At 53.4% G+C, this 26,575-nt stretch overlaps 1 protein-coding gene across 3 annotated transcripts in view; it reads right to left on the reverse strand.

The window, feature by feature from the left end:
- SMG6 (SMG6 nonsense mediated mRNA decay factor) overlaps positions 1-26,575 on the reverse strand; it is a 105,671-nt gene that overhangs the window by 35,025 nt on the left and 44,071 nt on the right. For all 3 annotated transcript variants that reach the window (XM_082294449.1, XM_082294448.1, XM_082294450.1), the window contains exons 11-13: positions 19,769-19,885; positions 19,094-19,253; positions 10,638-10,839 (exon numbers count right to left, since the gene is read on the reverse strand). In XM_082294449.1, the coding sequence (XP_082150575.1) occupies positions 10,638-10,839; positions 19,094-19,253; positions 19,769-19,885 (479 nt within the window). The remainder of the gene's footprint in view (positions 1-10,637; positions 10,840-19,093; positions 19,254-19,768; positions 19,886-26,575) is intronic.

Genomic DNA, 26,575 nt, shown 5'->3' on the forward strand with positions numbered 1-26,575 from the left:
TTCCTTCCCTAGTAATGGCTGCTATAGTAAACATCACAGCGTTTATGCTCAAGATAAATACGGAACCAGAATGTGAATCTGTTCTGTTGTTCACAGAGCAGGCAGTAACTCCTCAGAAAACACATTTATCTTCATCCTGAGAGCTTGTGTTTATGCATGCATCCACCTATTCCAAGTACAATGAAGTTTTGGGAAAGTTCAGAAAAATAAATCAACGGAATGACTACAAGTAAGAACTACAGTTGTCACTATTCATAATATATAAACATATAGACAAATATTTGTTACATATGGTGGGGAAAATGCTTTATGTAACATGCTGGTATGTAAAATGTTAAGGCAAATTTTGTAAATTTAAATAAATTATGGGGTTTACCTTTTGTTTAAGGAAATATATGCAAATATGTTATGGGGAAAAATGTGATTAAATTATCTGCTGGATTAAATATCCAGCATTTTTCATGTCCCACCACAGATACAGCCAGGCCAGCAACAGTAAAGCTGCTCATGTGGGGTCTCTGCTTGGGAAGAATTTTAATGCTTCCCAATGAACCTTCCCTTAGTACCCCCTCGTATTCCTAAGGGAAACGGGTGGCCTGGGGCTGAGGCACTGGGCTGAAATCCTGGGTATCAGGGGTTTGTTCTCATCCTGAAGCCAAGGCTTCCTGTGGGACCAGCTTGGTCCCTCAGCCCCGTGTACCTCTGTTGCCAATCCCTAACAAGGAAATTGCTTTTCCTTCTGTCACAACGTGTTGTGGAGATACATTCATTAATGCCTGGGAAGTGCTTTGACTTCAATGACTTTGAGAAAAAAAACACCCAATAAATAAGATCATGGTGGTGTCTTCTTCTCTCTCGGGTTTGGGATGTGACAGCAGGAGGGCACTGAGGGTGACAGCTCTGTCCTGCCACAGGAGCTGGGCTCTCCATCCTCGCCCAGCCCCAGCCCAGAGCTGGCAAACGGATTTGGCATCCACGAAAACAACACAAGCTCCAGCTGGGAGCAGAAACGTGGGGAGCAGACTCCAAGCTCAATGACAGAGGTCACCTTCCGTCTCCCGTAGAGACAGAGTAAATCCCCATCTGTTATTTGGGCTGACCACTCCCTGCATTCCAGCCCGTCCACTTCTTTGGCAAGCTTTGCAGGACGTGGATCTTTCTTATTCAGGATAACAATGAGGAGTTATTAATTGGGTCTTTTTTCGGGTTTCCTGAGGTCCTTCCCATAGCTGCGTTGGTGGATACCACAGCCGTCCTCGCCTTCAGATGGGATTTCAGCATTTCAGTTGGGCAAAGACAAAACAGTGCCATGAAAGAGGGTCCCTCCAAAGCTGAGCCACAGGCAGAGGCCAAGAGTCAGGTCAAGGACTGAGTTTAGTACCAGAAAGAAGAGTCTGAGCAGTGGCAGCATATCCAGGTGGCAAAGTGTGAGGCAAAGATGCAACCCCGAGTCCCAGGGACCTCTCATGTAATCCAAAGCACCACATTAACACCTGAGCAGCACAAAGATTGTCTCAGGCCACGCTTCATGCCAAGGGACAGCTCAGCCAGCCAGAGCAGCCTTTCCATTTCCTCAAGAGTTTCTCTGGGTAGCAATAAGAGATGGCTCATTGGGAGGGGATCCAGCATTAATGGTGTTTTAATGAGGCCTTTCAATACACTTATAGACTAATCAGCAAATTCCATGAGGTCTGGGCTCTCATATGTCATTCCAAGCACACTAAATCCATGGCAATACCTCTTCACAGCCAGAGCTGTGTACTCTCTGGGCCTGATGTCCTGCCAAAAGGTGACAGCTTTTGTGCCATTTGGGTGCTGGGGCAGCAGAAACAAGGCTATTTCTCACTGGAAAATCCCAAGGAAAGTGAAGGGTGTACACAGTGTGCTCCAAGGAGGTGCTGCACATGGTCTGGCTCTCTTTTCCTAGGTCACTCCACTATTCCCAACTCTGGGAACACAGGGTCAGCAAGTTTCTTGAATAGGACATTTCCCATTTCCCAAGAATCTGTGCCGAACCTCCGGAAGCAGCTTTTAGGACAAAAGGACTAAACACAAGTTTCCCATCTCATTACATAAACCTGGCCTGACCATGACAGAAGCGAGGACGTTGGACAACCAGCATCATCTGATCCGCACGGAAAGATCCAACACCAGGCATGGGACGAGGCTGATTTATCCTGTCAGGCTCTGCCTTGAGCTGATGATCCCATCTCACTTCCAGAAAACACTTTAAAAGAGCCTTTAGCTGACACCAGAGCCAAGCTGTGCAGGGCTGGCTGAGGACCCGACATGTGCTGGGGCACGTGCACGGCTCCCACCCTGATTCACTTGGAGCCAACGCTGTGGTTGAAGCGCCCTGTCCAAGATGAGCCTGGAGGAGAGGCAGAGGTGCATCCAAGGCTGGGGAGGAAGGCATGGAAACATCACAAGCCGCTTGAGAAAACTCCCCACGCACCGTGGTAGCGCTCCTTCCCTCCACATGCCAGGAAAGAGGCATTTCAGGGACAGGGAAGGTTCTTTCCACCAACTGCTGGTTCTTCCCTCTCCGCTTCCCCCCACAGGAGATGGGGCTGCCTGGAAGGCAGCACCTTGTACTTCCCTGCAAGCTGTGCCCAGACCACAAAGCCACTCTGCCTCTCACTGACAGGGGGGGTTTAAGAGAACACGTGTAACTGGATCTTAACACGTTGGCAGGTGGTTCCTCACCTCATAGTGCGACTGCAGTTCCCACACACAGCTCTCAGCCCCGGCACCAGGCAAAGCAGCAGGACCCCAGCTCTGCAGGGTGGGGGCTGCTGTTAGATCTGCTCCTCCTCGCCATCCTGCCTGCCCAGGGCTACGGCAGGACCTGTTCACACTTGGCTGTGGCAAAGGGGCTGCAGGGCTTTGAACTCCTGCTGCCTCCAGTGCCATTTCACAGCCCGATGCCACGGCCGTGCGTCAGCAGCCCCGAGCGCTCGGCACGGCCGGGGCGAGAGGACGTGAAAAGCTCCTATGCCCCAGAGACTGTGGTGCACAGGATACGGCCTGGATTCAAATCTGGTCAGCAGAGGTCTTAAAATGTCAGTGTAAACAGGAGGGCAGTGCTGGCGGGGCCGCAGGGAAGCTTGCTCAGGCTTATGCTGCTTAACAATAGGTTCAGTGACCTGGACAAAGAAAAGCTCTCCTGATAAAGCCAGCAGATTAGACACCCTCTCAAACCCTCCCATGCTTTCAAGAGAGCAACTCAGTAACAGGTAAAAGCTTGGAATTGCTCAGTCACCTACTCAGGAACAAACCCTGTGCTATTTAACACAGTTAATGTCAATTTGTGCCTGCAGGAAGGAGCAAAGGCTGCAGGACACTGGGAGTGTCCAGTGGGTACAGAGGAGAGAGGGACAGCACAGTGTCACCTCCTCCTGAGGAGCAATGTGGTCAGCTACAGCTCAGACACACCAGCAGAGCAGCTCAGGGGATCCAAACCATGCCCAGGACTGTCCTGCCTCTCACTCCATCTATTCAGCTTATGAAAAAAGGATGGGAACTGGGGGAGCTTGGGACACATTTACATATCAGAGCAGCAACCCACGACTTCCTAACCTACAGCAAAATTCAATTATTGGAAACTGAGACAAAGCAAGTTTAGCTGGGAAATAATGCATGTTTTTAACAGCAACTGAAACTGGGTCTGGTGACAATTTGCTGAGGATCCTGAAGGGTTCTCAGCTTTCCAGAATCAAGGGTTTGTGCTTTCTGCAAGACCTGCTGTTGGAAATTTCCCTGTGGTTTCATGAGGGAGAAAAAACCAGCGGAGATGGCCACAGCTTCCCCAGCTTGCCAGCATCCGGGGCTCTCCCGGGCTGGATTCCCAATCCCCAGAACTGACGCACAGCACCGTGGGCTCCTCTTTGAAGAGGGGGTTTCTGACCTGTACGTTCTTCCCAGAAGCTCCCTGATGTTCAAAGCACCTTGCTGACAGACAGGCAGGTGTGCCTGTGACAGTGACCACCTCCCCAAACCCAGCGTGGGGGTGGAGAGGGGGGAGCAGCCCCCCAGATACAGCCCTGGGCGAGGCACAGGGGAGGGCTCCCAGCCCAGCTGTGACATTTCCTTTCACCTATACCTGTACAGCTGTTTCCTACAGGGCTGCAGCCTCGAGTGAGATGTGTGAGGCTTCTGTAGGTGCTTGGGAACAAGATGGAACAGAAACGCTTCACACCTGGCCCCAAAATTACAGCACGCTGGCAAGTGGCCAACATAAACTGGCAGAGTACCAGTTGCAATGGACATCAATTAAGCAGCCTGTCATCCTCAGACTGCAGGCTTTGCTTTTTGCGATCTGCATCGCTCCCTAAGCCTTCAGCAGCACCAGCGCTGGAGTTTTCCAGATGGGATCATTTCCCGCAGATTCCACTCACTAGATTTATTGCAGGTTTTTTTTTTTCTTTTTAACCCACCCCCCCTTCAAGAGGCTGAACTGTTATTCCACATTGCAGATTTCTCCAGGGCTGGATTCAGCGTCCTCGTGCCGCTCTAGTGCTTGTTTGCCATCGGTTCCCTTCACCTTCAGCTGCAGAAACTCAGTTTTAAGAATATCCTCAGAACTCTCTTAGCTTAAAAAGTGATTAAAAACTGAGGCCAAATGATAGCTGAACAGAATTCCTCTTTGGAAGATGCCCTGCACAGCCCTAGGAGATGTTGCAGCAGTCACTGGACAGGACTTGTGCCCATTGCAGACACCAGCGTTGCCTCCTCTGCCACCCAGACATGTGGACATGGACGGAGCCTGGCACTTTCCACTGTGCTAAAGGCACCTGGCAAAGGCAGAGAGAGGCTCTCGTGGTGCCCACACAGCCCCTGGCACTCGTGGTTCAAGGTGATGCCAAGGACAGCTGAGGAGTTCAAAGCAGGTGATGTTCTCCACGCTACCTTCGTGGTGGCATAAAATCCAGCCTCTCCTCCACCACCCCATGACATCACCTTCCAACATGGCCCATAATTTAGTTTAATTGCCTTTTACAATCCAAAGGCACCACATGAAAGGGAAGGTCGAGGCTGGGATGGAGTTCAGATACTGGTCAGAAAATGTAAACATCTCTTACTCTGCCGCCTCGGGGCTGCCAGCTCCTGCCAAGTCCCTGCTCCGAGCAGGGCTGCCTGTGGCAGGGATCTTTCACGGCTTGTTTGGAAACCCAGGGAAGCAGGAATGGAAGGAGTTTTTCAAGGATGACTCCTCCTTGGACTCTCCTGCTTGGGGCTCCGATCTCTGCTCACAGTTTCCCTTTTCCTCTCTGGACCAAGCTCCAAGCTGGAAGCTCTCGCTCTCATGGGCTGAGTGCATTTGCCTGCCAGCTGGAGGGAGATGCTCCAAGGCTATGGAATGGGAATATGGAAAGGATGCTGAGAAAACAGTTACATTTGCTCACTGGGGTTTTCTCTCTGCTTACGAAGAGTTTGTGCTCTCAGAGCCCTGGTCTTGCTACCTTTTCTCTGATGCCTTGCAAAAAGTCCTCCCAAAATCACTGTAGTGTGGCCGCTCCAAGGTGGATTTAATCCCTGGCATTCCAGGAGTCATTAGGTCTCAGAAAGGACAAAAAGCCTGGTGTTTAGAGGCATGACAGAGCCCAGTCACTCCAGCAGCTACTCCTCCTGGGCTTTTAAACCTGGGGCTCCCTTTCCAACAAGCATCAGACATGACTACATGCTGCCAAGAGATCTCTGAGAGTCTTAGGAAGACTGAAATACCATGAATAAGTGAAGTGAATAACAAGACAGGATTAATTTTAGCCCAAGTCTAAGTAATAATTAGCTCCTAATCAGCTAATCCAAAGGCTAGTGCCAATCTAGAGCATGTTGGGGCAACTAGAGAGAGGGGGCAACAAGATGTGAACTATCCACCTGGGCTGGACAGTGCAGAGGAAAGAGATTTGGGATCTCTAAGGAGAATAAAGCTTGGGGTTTAGGCTATCTGCACTGACAGGTGAGTGAAACAAGGAACAGCACCAAGTGTGGGAAGCTCACTGGCCACCCCAGAGCTGGAGGAGCCACGCAATACCAAGCTTGCAGGTCTGGCAGTAAAATATTGCTAATTAATGTTCAGAGCCTTGCATTTTAGGGCTTTCATTTGCCTGGTGAGGTGAGACAGGGTTGAGACCAGTTGAGTGGTGAGTATCTGAGACAGTCCACTCCACACATGAGCATGCACATGAGGGAAAGGGAAAAAAGTGCCTTTCTGTTTGAGAGGAGGGAACCACAGTGACTGGCCCTATAAGCACATGTATTAATCATGCACCGTCTGGTTTTAATCCACACACTGCTGATCCTGCGTCTCACTGTATTGTTATCAGGGGAAGGAGTATTTCTCCTCAATCTTATTCACCAGCCAAAAGCCTGAAAATGCAAAAAACACATTTGTGAAGTGCCTTCCCAAGGACCCTGGGCCCCGGACCTGGTGAGCTGGGGCTGCTGCCTTTTTATTGGCGTTTAAAAACCTTTTATTAACGTGTGTCAGGGCTGGGGGAGGAGAGACAGGCTCAGGTTTCAGGACCCCCCATGCAGAGAGGTTTATTGTGGGAAGGGACATTAACACTTTCTCCTCCACATCTGCCCATGGCTGGGGCGTGTGGCAGAGGGTGTGCTGCAGGCACAGGCCTGGGGGATGCACATGCTGAGCCCATGAAGAGCTTGCAGGGATGTGGGCAATCCATGCCTGCAGAGAGGAGAACCTCCCTGCTCTGCTCCACATCAGGGATATCTGCAGCCCTCATCCAGCTTTGCCACAAGCTCCATGGGGTCACTGCAGAGCAGGATGCTCCCGAGACAACAGCATCCAGCGAGAGCTGAGGAATCCAGGACGTGCCCCAGATTCCCAGGGCTGCACCCACGCACCCTCACCAGGACTCTCTTTAACCTCAACACGACCCAAGTGGTTTCCATTACCAGCTCCCCACAGCAGCACCGTGAATCCACAGTTGCCACCTTCCTCCTTCCCGACCTTAACTCAGCCATGCTGCTGCTCCCTGCTCTTGCCTCAGGTCCAAGGCTGGGTGAGGGAGGTCCTGGCAGTGTCTCCTCAGGCTGCAGAGGCTGCAGACACAGCTGACAGCTCAGGCACCAGGCTGCATAGTTTGCTGCTGACTGGTATGGTCGGTGGTGTTCCATCACACAAGCTGCAGTGGAGATGTGCCCAACACACACACCCAGGAAAACAACACCGAGTTCTGCTCACCCTGGAGCCAGCTTTTGTTGGTTACAGCTCCAATGACAGTGCAAGAGATGATGGGAAGCTCTAAGTGTCCCACTGGCTCCAGCAGGAATTCGAACACGCGGCTTCATGGCAGCGAACGGAGTCAGAACGTTTTCACTCAAAATAAGAGCCAGGCCAAATGCTCAAAAACTTACTGAGAAACTCTGGCTGAATTCTGCACTCCATCTGCTAAATGGGACGTGGAGAACAAAAAGGAGTGGGAAGCAGAGTGTTTGTCCTATACAGCTTACAAAACAACCACCCTGTTGGTAGAGCCAAGAGCCCAACACCATTTTTAAGCCCAATTCCCTTCAGTTCTGCCTTTCAACAGATTCTTTTCCTCTGAAATATTACAAATTAATTAAGAAGCTAGGGGGTAAAAGAATGGGGTAAGGATTTGGAGCATCAGCAAGCAAGGTGAGATATCCTTGTGGTAAAAGCCAACTGCCTCTTCCTTGCCATGCAAGTGGTAGAAACGGGACCCAGAGTCACTCTGGCACACCAGAACCCTCCTCCCAGCCCACAAGACATTCACATTGTGCCATATAAAGAGCAGTACATTCTCATTGCCTCTCCAGCAAAGAATTTGGGCTGAAAACTGGGCCAAGACTGAGAACACAAAGAAATTGGGTGCAAAAAATAACTCCTGCTAAAAAGCAATGAAAAACCAGTATGGGAAAAAATCAGTGCCAGAGGGAGCTGCTCCATTGCCATCGCCTGCTGGAGGCTCAGGGACACAGATCCCAACACGCCACCATGCTCAGCACAGACATGCACCCTTCCACTGCCAACAGCCCAGAGATGCATCCCCTAGGCTCAGAATGGTTTGGGCTGGGAGGGATCTTAAAGACCATCCAGTTCCAACCCCCTGCCGTGGACAGGGACACCTTCTACTAGACCAGGTTCCTCCAAGCCCTGGCCAAGCTGGCCTTGAACAGATAAGCTGCTGAGTAGTTGGATTCATCTGGGCTCTGCAAGCTACAGGGAGGGCAAGGAGCAGATGGTGGACTGGAGATGGGACCCAAGCTTAAGTTGGGTTGGGGGATTCTTTGCTAGAAAGTGCCTTTTTGTATCTTGCTCACAGTCACTCTCACGTGGGTTTGTGCCTCTCAGTCCTGGCTGGCTCTGCAGTGCCTTCTGCAACACCCCACTCCTGGAGAGTCCAATAATTCCTTCATTAATGCTGCAGAGCGATGACATTTGTGGACCAGGGCAGTCATTTGACTGTATTGATGCAGCTGCCACTCCAGTTCCTTTCTAGAGTGTTTCCAAATTGCAGAAAATGAGGTAGGATCATCCAAAGAGGTCACTTTGTCTCCTATTCCAAGCTGTTTACCTCAACCCAAGTTCTACCTGAGAGAGTCACCCTGACTGCTTTTAAAATCTCCAAGGCTGAAGAGTTCCTGAAGACTCACTAAGGAGGCTGCTCTCAAGTGCTGAACTACCCAAAGGTGTGAAACCTTTCCCAAAGTCTCACTTTAATCTATTTTGCTGCAATTTCTGCTCATTCCTTCCTGTGCTTTACAGCATGGAGCTGGAGGACAGCTTGTTCTCCTCTCTGCCTTTTCCCCAAATTTCCTTTAGACTAAAAAGCCCCAGCTCACCCAGGCCCTTCTTGGAAATCAGGCTTTTGAGCTCTCTTTTCTAACTCACTGTCCTCCTCTTCATCCTCTCAGGTGTCCTCTCCACACTGAACATGCACACCTGCTGTTTCACCTGTCTGGTCATTAATAAAAGCACTGGTCAGAAAGAAATAAAGGAGTACAGGCACAGCCAGGTCTCGCTGCTTCCCTCTGGGATTGGTACTGCTTTTCCAGCAGAACTGAGAACACACCATGCCCGATATTCCCAAATTCCTGGGTGGCTGGTGTTGAGTTGTGAGGGCACCAACTCCCACCTGTGGAGTTGTGCAGTTTCTTTACAAAGCACCAGAACCAGAGCTGGGACAGGGAGAACTCAGCTTGGAAGCTCTGGTGCAGGTACAGGACGAAGACACAAAGATGAGTGCAAGTGCCTGGCAGGGCAGGTAGATGGCACTCCAAATAAACTGGTGTGTAGTTAGAGGAGGCAGAGTTCAGGGAATACCGACCCCCTCCCACAAGTTACAGGGCACCAGGGCTGCTCAGCCACCTCACCTGCCTGCTGGGGGCTCTGGTTTGTGGCTGCTGGGAAAAGAATCTCTGTATAGGGACACTGGGACTGTCCCCAGCAGAAGCCCCATGAGGCCGCTACACACACTGGGCAAATCTTAGGGCAGCAATGGCAAACAACTGCATGCTTCTTATTTTAACCCTGTCAAACAGAGCCTTGAAAATTCATGTTTCCACAGACACTTCCTGGACTAAGGTGCTTCCCCAAACTGGGAGGGCTCTTGGTTTTACTGGGAGCCCGTGCTCCTGTGCTGCAGGCAGTGCTGTGAACACAGGTTAGGGCAGACAGAGAAGTGAAACAGAAATTCACACCTTTGGGTCCCTCTGTGAGAAAGGTCCCGAATTTCTCACTGTCATTTCAGGACAATGTCAGAAGAAGTGGCACCAGGAAAGGCACCTTGCCACTGTCACACACAGGCTCTCCACAGAAACCTGCCTCTGCATCCCCACTTCTCCTCCTGGAGCACCAATCCCTCAGGGAGGGGACACTGCAGCTTCCCAGATGAGCCACGTTTTTGGAGCTGCAGTTCTGCCTCTGAGCAGGAAACTGTTGAGAGCCACTCTCATCCTGCCGTGCCTCCGAGGGTGTGCAAAACAAATGCCATTGTGCCTCCTCCATCCCCCACCAGGCTCAGACACGTTCTCCAAGTGCAGCCCCCAGATCCCTCCTGGCCAGGTGGTGGCAGAGAGCAGACCCAAAACCCCACATCAACAAGGGAACTGATTTCATTATTCTAAAAACAAACAGGCAAAGGAAAGTTCAGCCTAGAATGAGCTCCTAGAGCAAAGAAAGGAAAATAGAGAGAGGGCAGTGGGGAATGCTTCATATTCCTAAAAGCCTTTTGTACGTTAACACATGGTGTCTGCTTCTCTCTAGTCACCTATTTATCACTCTCCTCTTTAGAGAAGGAAAAAAGTCCTGGCTGCCTTCCTAAGGCAGAGTTTTGTGGCCGGGGGGAGGGGGAGGGTGCTTTAAGCATGATGCAAACCATTTGGAGTGCACCGAGAGCTCTGCCAACACAAGCTGCACTATTTAAACAAGTGAGGAAATGATCGTATATACAACATGCCAGCGAGCACACACACACCAGAGGAAGTCGAGAGGGGTTTTCATGACACAGAGCTGGATGTCAGCGGCTGAAAGGTCGATATTTTCCCTTAACACCCTTCTCAATGACTTAATCGTGTTCCGTTTGCACAGAAAACTTCCCAAGAATAAAAGTCTGGAGGAATCGAGGGGGGATGTTTGGCCTACTGCTGACCTTGTCCGAGGTCCTCTCCACGTAGCAGGGCTCCTGGGGGGCGACCAGCAGGGGAACGAAGCCCGAGAGCAGCCGATCCTCTTCCAGGCTAAGCAGGGCAAGGTCGTCATCTGGGTCCTTGTACAAGGGCACCTCCGACTGATTCACTGTGGTCAGTATGTTACAGAAGTCAGCCAGCGTCGCCCACACATCTACTGAGACCCTGGGAGAACGAGGAGAGACGTGAGCAATTCAGGGCTGGAATGCGTTGGGAGTTGCCTGCAATGCTGCAGCGAATACCAGAGAGGTGAGGCGAGGCGAGGCACGGCACCGCTGCTGCCCTGCCCCGCGGGACGGCTCCGCAGCTGCGCTGGCACCCACCCCGGCAGGGACCGTGACCCTCGCCCGCCAGCGCCGAGCCCGGCCACCGTCCCCCGGCATGGGGATGGGCTCCCGGGATCTCGCCCTCGCCGCTGCTCTGCCCACCTCTGCCCGCTCCCCCAGCCCGAGCGTCCGCGGGCAGCGGCCTCCCCGTGCGGTGCCGGCGGGAACCCGGCTGGTTCCAGATGGGAGAAGGGATGAGTTACTCAATTTTAAAGCCTGCTGGGAGGACAGAGCGAACACCCGCATTGCTGTTGGGGCTGAAAGGGCTCTTGGAGGGCTCCAATCCACCCTGGGGGGCTCCAGCCCAGCCCTGAGCATCCTCTCCTTCGCGCAGCTCTTATCGGCTGCGACCACGTGCTGCAGCCGGGCTCTGCAGCACAGAGATTTTCTCAGTTAAACCCCAGCCATGGGGGGTTAAAGCTGTGTTTTGCTTCTGGCCATGGGTTTCAGCACTCACGAGCGACCTGCAAAGCTGCCTGTGCCATGTCTCACGTTCCCAGAGTGGCAGTGATGTGCAGGGCGCAAACGCGAGGCCAAGGGTAGCCCTGGACCGCTTTCCACGGGTTCCCATCACACACCTGAGCACAACCCAAGGAGGACCCAGCACCCCAGAGTGAGCGAGCATGGAGAAAGCAGGGAAACAGGCAACAAGCATGGGGGGGTACTACAGCTGACCAGGCTGCCTTGTACTGCATTTCTCCTTCCTGTTTCTACAAACACTCAGATAGGGGTTTTTTTTAGGATGTAAACTGGGATTTAAGTAGGAAATAGGGGAAACTGGGGCTGATGTGCTTCTGGTGGGCTGTTCCTCCACCCCACAGCTCTGGAGAAAAGTACAGGGAATCCAGCATCCCCTGGGGTGCAGCAGTGACCGGTGCGGGCCGAGGCAGCCCAGGGCTGGAGGGAGGCCCCCTGCTCTTTGAACTGCTCCAGGTGGACAGAGTCTGCACTCGGTTATTTACGGGAATCAATGTACCAGGAAAGCACACTGAAATGAAACATCTTGTTTTCAAGAGCGTCCTGGGAGCCAGGCAGAATGAGGAGCCATTAATCAAAGCCCGGCACGTAATCAGCACACATGTAACGCAGAGTCGCCCACGTCCCCGAGCCAGCCCTAGCCCACGTCCTGCAGGGGAGAAGAGGTCCTTCAAAACCCTCTGGTCACAGACACCAGGAGCTGGGTTCATTCACAAAGCTCCATCGCTTGGCTCAGCCAGGTCTGGCTGTCAGAAATGTTTAAATATGGAAAAAAATAAACAGTTGCAACACGTTTTTCGGAGGGATCTGTCCGAGGCCCTTTGTGATGTAATGGGAAACGCTGCGTTTGTGCTACCAGCTGGAAAATAAACAGAGCTGCGAGGGTTAAAAGGAACTGAACTTTCCACGACCCCTATCTGCAAAAGAAGAAAATAATAAGAGGAATGATCCACTGCCCCACAGCCCTGATAGTTTATCCTCCGGCCCGGGCTGCAGAGACAAGCACCGGATGTGATAGGGCTGCTCTGGGCCACCTCCAAGGCGAGCTCTGCCCATGGGAGATGCACAGGGCTTGGGAGGCTCAGCCTCCCCCAGTGCCCTGCTGGCAACTGGGCTTGGCTGCCTGAGGCCAGTCACATAGCACTGGTGGGGCCCCACGGCCACGAGGGCTCGCTGGGATGAAGGAGGTGCAGAGGCATCAGCAGGGAGAGGAATGGGAAAAGTGCCCGCAACTGCTGGGGAATGAGAGCACTGGGGTGCTGGGGACAGGCAGGGATGCAGGGGACATTCCCAGGGAGCTGGGACAGCCAGCTGCATGGGGCCACGGTGGAGGAGAGTGGAAAGAAACACATTGCAGAGAGCTCACCCGTATTCCCAATAAGCAGAGCTGCAGGCAGGGGATGATGGTGATGGTGAGGGCGGGAGGGAGGCAGAGGGCAGTGGCAGGATGCTGGGCTGGACTGGGATTCACAGCAGGGCAGGGGTAGCGGTGGCAGGGGTATCAGCACAGATGAGGTACAAGGAGCATCTCCCTCCCCAGGGCTTGGATCCAAAGTCAGAAAAATGCCACAGGAACAGTCACTGAGCTGGCACTGCTAATGCCCTTGCAGGCACCCAGCCCAGCAGCGCCCTTCCCTCTCCCCCCTGGCAGCATTGCCAGGCAGAGCACCTCTCACCACCTGTGAGTGTGAGAGCAGTCACTGTCACTTCATCCTTCACCTACAGCTTGACAGTGCCTTGCCACATCTGCCATTTGCCCTGGATGTGACAGATTCCCACCCTGGGCTCACTCCAGTCAAACCTCAGACTGTGCTGGCTCCCTGGGTAGCCAGCTCTCACTGCAATGCTACCCCAGCAGCGCCCTGCAGAGCCTTCAGAAAGCCAAGAAAGAAGCAGTGCTGGCATTTTTCCCTGGTTTTCTCCTGTGATGGCAGAGGCAGCACTGCAGAGATCAGTTCTGACCATTTTCTGCCACCCCCTCGGGTGCAGCTCCTCCTCTGCAGCACATCTCCCATCACTGCCACCACCAAGATCATTCACTGGCAAAGCCAGCGGGGACAAACGGCTCACACTGACACCTATGGCTCTGTGAATCTCCTGCTGGGACATGCACTCGCCCTGGAAGGTCACACAACACTTGTGAGCCCTCTCAGCCTCCTTCTCCCCACTGCCCCTGCCCAGGACCAACCTCACAGCTACCCCCAGGCATTTCTGGCTTATGTCACCCCACGGCGCCGTGATGCTGGAGCCTCCGTGCAGAGCCCAGGCAGTTCCAGGTGCCTGGAAGCTCTGTGCAAGCACAGTGCCACGGCTTCGACGTCCCTCAGCGGAGGGAGGCCCTGAATTACTGACACTGAGCCCAGGCACGCCACTCCCAGGTACAGGGATGAGGCTCCCAGAGCTTTTAAGCGAGGAAGCGAGAAGGGGGTTAGCGCGAGGTCTTTCCTCGGAACGGGGGTTCATTCACTTCCCCACAGACACATTTACATTTGCTTATTCCACTAGGACAGGAAAAAAAAATAAGAGCTAATTTCTTTTTTATTGCCTCAGGATTCCAGGTTTAATGTAGCTGTCAGTGTGAGCGCAGCCCAGCTGCAACGCCGACGGACACGGCCCAGCCAGGCAGCGGCGAGAGCCGCGCAAGTGCGCAGCGAGCTGGACCGCGGCCCCGGGGCCGAGCACCGCCCTGGTGAGGCTGGGGATGGCTCCTGGCAGAGATGATGCATCACCACCCAGCAAAAGGCACACGGTGAAGCACGGGGAGAGCAGAGGATGCCAGGGTGAGCCTGATGCTTGCCGAATCCCCACGCGGGGCTCTGGCGTGAGCCACCATCCTCACCGGGGGTGCGGGCTGCCTGGTGATTAATATCAAGCACAATGACCCCATGTTACAAGCCTGCGGGGGCCTGTGGAGGTGGCCATTTCCTGTGTAATACCAGCTTGTTTAAACACTAACATCCAAACTCCACAGCTGCAGCACAAACCCGGAAAGCGCGGCGCAGAAGAAGCCCTGCATTGTGTTCCCAGCCGCTGCCGAGCCGCGCTGCCGTGCAGATGGCAAACGCCTCGGGCCGCGCGCTCCCGGTGCCCGCCGGATGAGGTGCTCTGCAGCCTCCTCCTGGGCTTCCTCTCTGCTGGACCATGGGAAGCTGAACTGAAAGTGGCTCCTTTGCAAGGAGCAAAAAGGGTTGGCCATGGGAGCTCTTCCCAAAAGGTGTTCACCAAGCTTGTTCCGGGCTGAGAGAGAGCAGGATGAGGTGGTCACAGCCCTTCTGCATCAGCGATTTCCCCCACTCTGCCCTGTACATGGTTATCCATAAACCCATTCCTCTCCCAGGAAGCCGCCTTTAGAGCTGGAGGGATGCTCTCCTCCCCAGGAGAAGTGCAGTCTCCTCCCAGCCAGCCTCTGCTTTGCCACAGTCCCCTTCTCCACAGAGACTTTTGTTTTCTCCTTTGGTCAACTTTATCTCCAATCTCAACCAGGTTTACACTACTGAGACACCTCTGAACCCTGGCTTTGATGTCTTGATAGGGAAACTGGTGGCCAGTGTTACTGAGGCTGGGATCTGCAAAAGGGATTTTCCATTTAGTCTCCAGCAAACTCCAGCAATGTCTTGGCACCCCTGTGCAAGACTCTGTCCATCCCTCCCAGTGGGAGCTGCCATCTCAGTGACACTTCTCTGCAAGAGCCATGTGATGAGAGCGATCTGGCACATCTCTCTGGGAAGGTAAGCTCTAGAATGTGCTCACAGCTTTTGGATTTAATTTAATACTCGGTTTAAATTAACCATTTCTAAATGCTTGCAGACGGTCTCCACAAACTGAGAGGCCCTTGGCCCCACGTGGAAGGAGCATGGGTTCGCCAGGGTCAGCCCTGCAGCAGTGTCTGTCTAGCCAGTGGCTTCCCCATCAGTCCCTGTGCTTTGTTTAGCAATGGATTAATTATGGCAACAGAGCAGAGCAAGGAGCAGCTTTGCTCCCTCTGTCCAGCCCTCTTCACCTGCTTCCCAGCCATAGGTCCCAAAAGGGGATGGAGTCACTTGTACAGTGGCCTCCTTGGAGATCCACCTTTTGACCCATCTGCTGCCAATATCTCTGCCTTGGGGGATCCACCCTGCTCCCTTCTTCCCAGAATCCCTGCTTTTACACCCCAATCTCTGCAATTTACTCCTGGGGACATTTGGTCCGAAAGATGCTTCTCCAACTGCCTTAAACAATCACCTGCAGAGAACTCGACACAAGGTTTGCCATAATACATGCAGACAGAAATTAATTTTAAGATACAAAAGTGACAGCTGCTTGCTGCTAGAAGTCCTGGCAACACCTGGTTCAGACACACAATTCCCGAGGCACTGAAGCAGAGAAGTCCAAGGTTAAGTTTAGATCCTATTCTGGAAAGACATGAGGAAAGAGTCATGGAAAGCTTGCTGAGCACCTCTTCCAAAATAGGAAGGACACCCTTCACCTCTCAAATACACACAGAGAGGTGTTTAGGAAGTCCAACAACTGAAAACCTGTTCCAGGGCATCCCCTGAGCCATGGTGACCATGCAGTGTGGCCAGGAACTGGATGAGTGCACTAGACCAAGAAGGGTGGATTTGGGGAAAGATGGAGCTTCTCGCTTGGGTTGAATTCAAGACTGCTGAGCCCCCAGGTAGGGACAGGATGTCTGCCAGGAACCAGGGTTCATTCCCAAGCTCCCACCAAGAAAAAGGACCCTGAAGACACAGCCTCCTGAGCCTCTCATCCCACTCCACGGAGCCCACTCCCGCATGGCTCACATCCATCTGCCGGCTTTCGGCAGCGCTCGCTCCTCACACCTTTCCCTCCGCCTCTGTCCAAGGGGGAAAGCAGCGAGCTGAGGAATTTGGTGTGGGGTTGGTTTTGTTGAGTTTTTTTTTTTATTGTAAGGACTCAAATCCAGCAGTGTGATAAATGCATCCGAGCTACAATTAGGAAGATATATAGCATCAGAACGCGAAGGTCTGGGCAGCGTGGTGAAACGCGGGCTCTCCAGAGCCCCAGCTATGTTTCCCATTATGTAACCCTGGTCATGGGCAGACAGCCAGACTCCAAATGAAAAAGAGACTCTGGCTTGGCACCGTTTCTATTTTCCTATCCTCATTCGGGGTCAGCGCAGTGTCATACAGCTGCAGAGAAAGCTCCGGGGATTAAACCTGGGAAAGACTCCAAGACCAGGACCCGGGTTCAAGTACCAGCTGAAAGCAATAAACCAACTGCCACAGCTGGGCTGAGTTTAGACGTTCTCAAAGTCCCCCAGCTCTCTCCCATATGAAGAAGAAGCGATTGTGAACATGGTGAGCGAGGCCTTGGGACACGCAGCCACGGCCCAAAGCTCCGACCGAGTCCTGCCAAGCTGCCTCGCTGGCCCCGAGCCCAGCCCGGCATCCTGGCCCCGGATGAGCTGCACTTTGATGCAAGCTCTGGGCTCTGAGTGGGCTGCCAGGTGGGTATGAGGCCTGTTTTTTCCAGAAGCTTTAGCATGTTCATGGCATCCCTGCAGGGCGCTGCTGTGCTTCAGGGGATTTCTACATCCCTTTTCTGCGCCCACACCATCACAAGGGGCAAGGAAAGTGGTTTGAGAGTATCCAAACAGCTTCTCTGTTGGCAGTGGTGGAATCTCACAGCATGTCTCAGAGGCAGGAGCATGTGTGACACGGCACAGGCTCCTCACTCAGTTCTGCAACTTGGCATCTGCACTTGCTCCTCACGTGCTCTCCCTGCTCCTGAGCTCACCCTGCCCATAAACCTTGGCTTACTCCACCACGCCTGCTGCTCTGACCCATGTTTTACTTCTAAACTTCTTTGAAGCTGCTCCTATCTAAACCCCTGCACTCGGTGGCTCTACCTGGTTCCTGAAGAGCCCCAGGGCAGCCAGCAAGCTTGTGTCAATAGAGAGCTGAAACACTAACCCAGTGCTCTCCTTTTCCTTTCCTATCCCCAGGGCAAACATTGCAAATCCCAGGTCATGCCCAAGAGCAGAGCTGGTTCCCTGCTGTTCATCACTACCTGCATCTCCACGGAAGCTCAAACACTGCTGTCCCAGGGTCCTGGACTGTGGAACCACCAACACCCATCCATACAAGAGGTCTGGGCTGGAAGAGCAGCATAGCTAAGGCAGATTCTCCATGTGAGCCAAAGAGCACCGCGGTGGAGGAGCTGGGAGCCAACACAGGGCAGGGTGGGATGGGATGGGCACAGTGGGACAAGAGGGGCTGCTCAGCCACCCTCCATGGAGAGGCCAAGCAAGACAGAGACCCTCATTCCTCCACTGAGCACATCAGGATCTTGTGGAGTAGAGCCCCCAGCCTACACCCACCGCTCCCCCAAGAGCCCTGGGGTGGGCTGCCACCACCTGCTCCGTCACCCCAGGGGGACACGGCCCCGCGCCCCGCAGGAGGGGGAGCAGCTCGTCCTGGGGCAGGCGCCGAGCGCTGGCTGTGTGAGCCCGATCAGAAATTCCATCTCGAGGCTGCCCGTGGCCAAGGGCTCGGCGGCTCCCTGCGCAGGCAGCGCGAGGGGAAGGGGGGGATTGGTGCAGCCGCATTCACGTGACAGATCCCAGTTTGAGTTCCTGCCCAAAGATGGGCAGCAGTTCACATGAGCAGGCAGCGGTCCCACACCGAGCAGCCGACAAACAGAAAACAGACTCCATCTCCACAAAATGAGGCCCAGAACTTCCTGTGTGAGATTTCCATTTCCTCAGCCAAATGAAAAAGAACTGGAGTAAGAGGCAATAAACCAGGAGAGCAGGACTGGACCTGACGCACGGAGCGGGGACCCATTAATGGTTAAGCCACTTTGCTGGATTACTCTTAATGCGCCTTCCCATCACCCTGGGTTCTGGCTCCTTTGGATTAACAATAAGTCGTGATTTCAGGCTCTGGATCCGGAGTACCGGAGGCAGATGGAAAATCCTGCGGGAAAGCAGCTACGGAGCATGCTCAGATGCTGTTTCGCATACTCCATACTTGGCCCCTTCGCTCAATTTTCTGTCCAAAAATATGCAAATTGCCTAGTCCGCATTATGGACGAATGGGCTGAAATTGGCCAGTTTAGAAAATTAACCCTTTTGTGCATTGCAGGGTAGGGACAAGCGGTTTCTGAAGCAGAGGGGAGGTGACTTTTGGAGCTCCAGAACAGGCAAGCTGCTCCAGGCTAGCCCAGCCCAACCAAGGTTGGCCTGACTCAGTCAAAAAAAAAGGTAACAAAATGCTTATGCTGGAAATGGAGTTCCCTCTGGTCCAGAGGAAGGCCCTGCCTGTCCAGCTGGCTGAGCCAGCGGAACACCTAAAGGAGGGATATCCCAACAAAACCAGATGCACATCCTAAGCAGAAAGTAAAAATCCACCTCATAAGCCATCTTCTAACACATGGAAACAAAGGGCAGCCACCAGGCACCCTCCAGCACCACTCACACACCAGTGAAGAAGTCACTGTGTCACCAAGGGGGACAAATTCCCAACATTTCCTGGGCAGTGGGCCTTGCCTGGGTGCTCAGGTCATGGTGCCACAGCCAGCAGTAAAGCATGAGCAAGGGGGAAGGGTGGCATGAGGAGCTCAGGGAGGGAGCAAAAACCAGAGGGTGCACGTACTGTTTGGGGAGCTCAAGAGACGTTGGAGGAGGATTCCAGGTGTCCGGGTGGCCAAGCATCCAGTCCGACCAGACCTTCACACTGGGGAGCAGCTCCTTCAGGTCCTGGGGCAAGGCAGAGACCTTGATGTCGTCCTCCTGCTCCATCTCTTGTGGCTGAACTGCAAATACAAGACGTGAGAGCTGAGGCAGCTCACCACAGCCAGGCTCAGGCAGGGACTGGGAAAGTATGACACAGATCCCAACATCCCAGCCTTGGACGCACAAGGAACAGCCACAACCCACAGCAAGCACAAAGACAGATCTGTTCTCCCTACATGGACTGGCCTAGAGGGCAAGCCAGGGTGTTTGTGATCCCTTTATTGAGGGCAGCAGGGTGCCACTGCACCAATCAGAGAGATAGGATACCCAGGTCCCAGTTTTGGGAAGTTTCCCAGTTGCTGGCAGAAAGCATGGCCTGAGTCCATCCCTTTCTTCCAAATATTTCTCTCTGCACACATCAAGGGCTTTCCTGCAGCTCATCCAGCTATAACCTGGGCAGAGCTTGAGATGCTAGGGGATGATCCTAATGCCCCAACAGAGGGGAAGGGATGTGCAAACCAGCAGAGAATGAAGGCCTGACCTCCACCAGGCTGCCTCGTGGGCCCCTGCATGGGTCCTGCTGCTACGCCCTTACCTGGCACACATTCCCTCAGCAGGCTGGTGCACCTCCTCACCAGGAGTGCAAACATGGAGAGCCCCAGGGCCGTGGCCTGTTCCTGGATGACGGAGCGGCAGTCCTCAGAGATGCACTCTAGGAGACAGAGAGGGTTTGGGTCATATGTTCCATCCGCTTCCACCTTCACAGCCTCCACGAGGGGCAGGGGTGAGCGATTCCCTAACTCACACCCGTCCCAGACATAATTGCTCCATGTAGGGGGGAGAAAAGGTGGTGAGTAGCTGCTCTGGAGTAGAAAGAGGCTGCAGCCACCCTGCCCACACCATGCCCAAGCCCATGGTGTGTGCTGAGCCAGCCAGGACCATGCTGGCACTCAGGGCTCCCAGCACAGAAGCTGCTGCTCCAGCCTGATGCCCTCCCCTGAGGAGGGGGGTATGTTTAAGTGTTAAAAGAGTAATTAGCTGCATGTTTGATCTCTCTCCCTGCTGGAGTTTCAACCTCAGCAGCTGAGGAGGGGGTTCCTCCCATTAGCTCCACAGTCACACAACAGCTTGTCAAGAGAGCTTAATTGAAACTGTTACTCAAGGAGATGCCACATGACCACAGCTCTTCCAAACAGAGCCGGCTCAGAGTGAGAGCAAATCCCCCCAGCACATCCACCCAGCCAGAAACCACTTCTGAGGCTGCTGAGAGCAGCGGGGAGCTGGCTCAAGGGAACTGCCTGGAGCCGGGCATGGGTTAGGCTGGGGAGTGCTGCGGGACATGCCAGCCTGCCCAGAGCTCCCAGAAGGGGTTTAAGCCTTAAGGGCAGCCTTTGCCTTCCCAACTCCCTCTACTCCACCCTACATCCTCCCAAGATGTGGGGGAGTGGCTGGCTGGGGAGAACCCACACACTTAGGGGGTTCCTATCCACCCACGCCATTTACTCTGTGCAGGATGCTCCTCACTGGCTTTCTGCAGGATCAGAGCTTTCACCCTGAGAACAGCTGCCCCAAGGCAGGCAGAGGAGTTTTACAAACTCACAGGTACTGACTCTGAATCGGTGAGTGAAGCCCCAGGGCTGGCATGGGGAGGGAGAGCCCCCCGAGCCCCCCAGCTCCCAGGCACCTCTAACAGAAACATCAGCACCAGCTGCACGTCAGCATGGAGGTGTTGGGAGCTGAACTGCCCAGATGTGGCAGAGCAGGGATTTTGAGCAAAGGGCAAGAGGATTAGAGCAAGATACTGACACCCCATTTAAGCTGTGGCTAGCAAAACACCTGAGGTGCACAGAACAAACAGTGGGGTTTTAAGGACAGATCATTTCAGAGCAGTGGGGTGGGAGGTTAAAAACAACAAAAAAAAGACTAGAATGCACCAAGAAAACACATGAAAAATAAGGAGGAACATCTGTAGGCTTGATTGACAGTTCTTACAGCTGTCAATGAGTTCAGCACCCAGCATGGAGACCACTGAGGGCACTGAAAGCACCTGGTACCTGAATGAGGGTGCTCTGCTCCCGGAGACAGGGCTGAGCCGGTGCCACAGAGCAATGGTAGGAAGTGCCGTACTGCAGGGGCTGTCAGCTTTTGGAGGAAACATAAAACTAAAGATGTGACCACTCTGGGACAGTAAATCTCTTTCATGAAGCCTTTCCCACAATTAAGAGTGTTAGTCCCAGGGCTCTGGCCACAGTCCAGTCCAAGAAATTACAATCGTCTTCCCCGCGCTCCCTCCTCCCGCACTCGGGTGAGATGCTGCACTGTCTTCACTTCTTGTCTTAAATGGACACATAACAAGACCACGGTGGTCCAGCTGCCACACCTGAGTCTGACAAGTCCCCTGGGCGGTGAAAATCTTCAGGCATTTCAACAAGGACCCCCACACTTTGAGTGGGCAGCCCCCATAACTCCAGGCACTGCGCTCAAGCCAGACTCACAGTGACCCCCAAACTGAGCTGGTGCAAAAGCTGCATCCTGATCCCGTCCAAAACAGGCAAAGCTTAAAGGTGTTTGTGATGGCAAAGGTGATGAGCATCCCATATTTCAGGGTGTATTTCAGAGACTGGCTGCAAAAGCCAGACCAATGTTCTGTGGTGGCTGTGGCCAGGCTTGGTCCCAGCCCTTCCCACTGCCACCAGCAGGCTAAAAGTTCCCCACACAACATTTAACAACCAAAACACAGGAAAAAGTTTCTTGCACTTGAGCTGTGGCAGGTACAGCTGTCCATCAAACATCCTGTGTTGCTGCAGACACAAACCATGTGCCCACCAGCTCATAAAGACACGGTGCTCTGATGTACCCCAACGATACTCAGCGCCCTGGCACAGCCTGCAAAGCTGCCCACTGTGCAGGTAAGAGCAGCAGGACACCCACATTTAAGGGCTGTAGTCACACAGTTCCAGCTCAGCTACCATGGGTGCTGTCAGCTCATCATGAAACTCATAAAATGCACAAACCTCCCCCAGTCCTCAAAGTTCATTCACCGGATGAGCTCATCGGCCTCATTCCCAGGAGGCTCCCCCAGCAGGGAAGGACAAACATCCAGGTGGGTGCTTGTTCAAGACCCCTGAACATGCACCAGCAAAGGCTCTTAAGAGCTTAATTGTAGGACAAAAGGGGAAAACACCATAAATCAGGAGAAACTTTCTCTCTGTGCCTTGTCACCACCTTCCTCGGGAAGCTGGGAGCTTTGGCTTGCCCCGAGCTGGGAGCCAGTGGCCAGGGCTAACAGAGGCTGTGGGGACAAACCCCAGGCCACCCCTGCCACAGGAGACAAGGTGAGGATACAGTCAAAGGGCAAAGCACTTGGAGTGTTTAAACAGAAACTTGCCGAGTGTTTTGAGTGATGGGCAATAAGGAAACCAACTCTCTGCACCCACAGCATGCAGTGTCTGAGCCTACCCTGGCATTAAGAGGAAAATACTTTGCAGAAAATATGCTGAAATGAGGGTTGGAGCAACAAATCTGCTCTGCAGCCCACAGGGCATCATTACTTCTGAGCTGAGCAATGGTCTATGCTGCTGGTAATGCACATTAAGACACAAACTTATTGGAAAAGAGATGTTTTTGGAGGATGGAGTGACACTTAGGTCATTTCTGTCCCTGCGGTTGCACCGCATTAGTAAAAATGGAGATACCAGCTGCCACAGAGCAGGGAGAGAGATCCTGACTGCCCAAATCAGGGCAAACCTTGTTTCCCCAGATCCACAGTGGGTGCAGGACAGGCAGAATGACTGTCAGGTCCACAGGCAAACCTGCATCCTATCCCTGCAGGCTGTCACCAAAAGCTCGGTGACAGAGACTTCAAGTGGCATCAGTGGCACCCCAACAGCTAAAGCTGCCACAGATCTACTCCACTTCCTCCCCTGAAACCCCAAATGGGGCTGTAATCAGATAACCCTCCCAATTCACACCCAGCCATGCTGTGCAGCTAGGGCACACTGTGGAGGTGTCAGACAACTGTGGAAAGGAATCACACACAAAAGAAGGTGCCACAAGGTCACAAGCTCTGAGCTGGCTGGAGCTGTGGCTCCTCTGTGCCACCAGCAGCCACGGCAGTGATACTCCACAGGAAATCATCCAGCACCACCAACCACAACACATTCCCTCTCCACCTTTCTCCCCTTGAAACCCGGCAAACGTCCCTGTTAATGCCAGCCCTGGATAAACAGCTCCTGTCACGTCACCCCTCAGCTCTTGCCTGTGCAGCCACCCCTGTGAGCACGATCACGCAGCTCAGCGGGCTCACAAATGTCACCTCTCAGCTGTACCACTGCCTTCAAAGGTGCTGCGTGGGTGGAGAGGCAGGTGGGCAAAGCTGGCACCGCTACCTCAATAACTGCTTGTTAAACCACAACCTAAGGTCAGGAGCCTGCAGCACTCGCAGCCAAGACTGACTCAAGGTCAATTCACACCCTCGTCTGTGTTGCTGTACCAACACACAGCCCGTGGAGCAATGCTGCAGCCACAGCAGGGAGCTGAGCTGGCCTGAAAAGCCTCCTTTTGGGAGCTTCCTTAGGCTGGAGTTGTTTCTTGACCACCTGTAGCCCCACATCAACATCAGCAAAACTCAGGTCCGTGGAATGCTGCATGGAGCTAGAAAGGAGCAGCCAGAGCATTTTAAAGCAGAAGTGTCATCAAACACTTTGAAATGACTGATTTGCACTGCCCCACACTTCATAGGCTGAATTTGCCTCAAAGATCTGTCTTTCTGCACCAGAAAAGTAAGTGAGAGCCCTGCAGACCCCTGCAAGCCCCTGTGAAGGTCAGGGCCCTGGAGGTCAGACTGGCAGCAGGACATGAGCTGTGACAGTTCTGAGCACCCTGCTGGACACTTGCCACTTGTCAGCCCCTTTTTCCAGCTGGCTCACACTTTGCTGAAGTTTCCATGCCGGGTGCCTGCCTTAGCCTGAATTCTCCTGGAAATCTTCAGCCAAAACAGCTTGGCCACTTGTGAGAATGAGGCTAGGAAACAAGATAGTGGCTTACCCCTGTTTGTAAAAAACCACTTACAACCTTTTCCTTGAGCTAATCTAGCAACTGCAAATCCTGGAACAAGGATCTGAGATTTTGCTGCAGAATAACCTTTTTAACAGAGAGTTTTCCTGCCCTACTAGAAATCTGTCAATTCTTGGCCAAGCTATAAACATCTGAAAGACAGCAGTTTTTCCACATTCAACAGGAATCCGTTTCAACAGTTAAAACCTGCTAAGCTTTCACCTCCCTGAGCATGCTCCATCTTCCTACCTCCCTTCACCCAACCTGTGTTACAGGCAGCAGAGCTCCCATGCAGCACGTGGGGACCTTTGTAAAAATGTCCTTGTCCGACTGACTGCTGCTTGCTGCGAGCTGGAGTTTGGACCCAGGCTCCTCCAACTGGCACCCAGGCTATTTGCTCTGAAGCAGAGCCCAAAGGCCAGAGAGGGAGAGGGATGGGATGGAAAAAATGGGAGCTGATGAGCATCAGGCTGCGAGCACAGAGCAAAAGCAACTGGGAACCAGGGACAGGCGGTTTTTCTGAAGATCAAGAAAAGTGGCTGAGCTGCAGAGGAGTCCTCCTGTTTCTTTACACGTAGGAAAGAGGGGTTTTTTTTCCAGCTGAGGACTGGGCTGCACAGAGAGCGCTGTTTTCCTATCAGGAGGCAGTTTCCTGCAGGGATTGCAGGGAGCTGGGTGGATCAGCAGCTGCAGCGCCCTCTGCAAGCACCTACCTGGGCTCTGCTCCCACCCAGCCTGCAGCAGAGCCCGACCCAAGACTTCTGCAGCCATCAATCTACCTGTTGCACAGGGGAGAGGGCGAGAGACAGAGAGAAAGGGGACTTTTGTAGCGGGGAGAAATTTGTGTTTCTCTGAGAACGTTATATTCATGGAAAACATAAACCAACTGTCGTCAAAGTCGTCTGAGCTCAGGAAATGGAGCGGCCGGGAGAAGGCTGCCATGTGGCCGGATGTTATGTATTTCTAATTAGTGCTATACATCTTTCAGCAGCGAGTGTCCTTTTGCTGGGAAACACAACGCGCTGCCCTTGTTATTGTAACTGTCAGAGAGTGCTTAAACAGATAATCTCCAGGAAAAGTGATAAACACATCCCCTCTCCCACTAGGGTGTGCAAAACAGCAGTGCCAAACCTTTATTAGGGCAACACAACCAGCCACGGGAAATGGGAATGGGAAAAGAGCAAGGGGCAGCCGCCTACGAGGAGAGGGATTTGCTGGAGGAAGCTTCTCGTGGCTGCTCGAGTGCCATGTGCTGAAGGAAATCCTGTGAGGGACAATCGGGGCACAGCGAGCACAGAACACGTGGGCTGCTCACAGGGATGGGGCAGGGGCTGGGAGTGAGGTCTCCCAGCTGTTCTGCTCCGAGAGTGCCCCTAGTTTAGGTGGAAAGGAGCCACAGCAACCCCTGAGCTCACAAGCAAGCAGAGGACATGCTCCTCCATCCATCCATCCCAGCTAACAAAACACACAGAATGCTGAACCTTCCACAGTTAAAACACTCCCAGCCAACAAGTCTCAAAGGAGACCAGATTCCTTTGAGTCAAGCAACCAGACTGCTCCAGCCAAGGGTCAGGAGGACTCCAGGGGGACAATTTCCATGCTGGCCTCTCTGTCCTCACCTGAACGGTGGCTCCATGCCAGGAAGCACAGAGCAGTGCTGGCAGCAGGTGATCCCAGTGTTGGCAGAGCAGCAGGGATGTGCTTTGCTCCCAGGGAACAACAGCTGAATCCACCTTTCCTGGTGACAGGCTGAAGGACTGTATGGGAAGGCACTCAAAAGAACGAACAGTTCTATGGACACAATCCCAAGGATGACATAACGGGCTGGCCAGGGGACACAGGAGCTGCAGGAGCTCGGTGAGCGCAGGGCTGGGGGCGAAGGCACCCGGCTGATGTGTCAGCACATCAAGTGTGGAGGCACAGACAACTGATTCACCAGCTGGCTGCTGCCCTGAGGGGAAAAGACCCGGGCTGGTCACCTCGGAGCTGACACCACCTGAAGGCAATTCCTTTGCTCCCTCAGCGCTCAGACACAGCTTTCCCGGTGAGTCACTCCCCGCCAGACGCAGCCCTGGCAGGGCTACAGGGCAGCCCCCCGGGGTGGGGCTGTCTGCAGGAAATGGGTGATGAGAGCCCTGCTGCCGGCCCTGCCTGGTGGAGACCGCACACAACCACGGGAATATAAAGCAGCAAAGCCAGGGGGGAGCTCAGAGCTGTGGGGCATTTCCCCGACACCCCCTCGAAGGGAACCTGTGACTCACTGGCACTCCCAGCTCTGGGAACTGGCGAGTCACAAACGCACTCATCTGCCCTCGAGAGAGCCTGGGAACCTGGAGGCACTGCTCAG

Source organism: Coloeus monedula (genome assembly GCF_965178545.1).
Source record: "Coloeus monedula genome assembly, chromosome: 20".
NCBI lineage: Eukaryota > Metazoa > Chordata > Aves > Passeriformes > Corvidae > Coloeus > Coloeus monedula.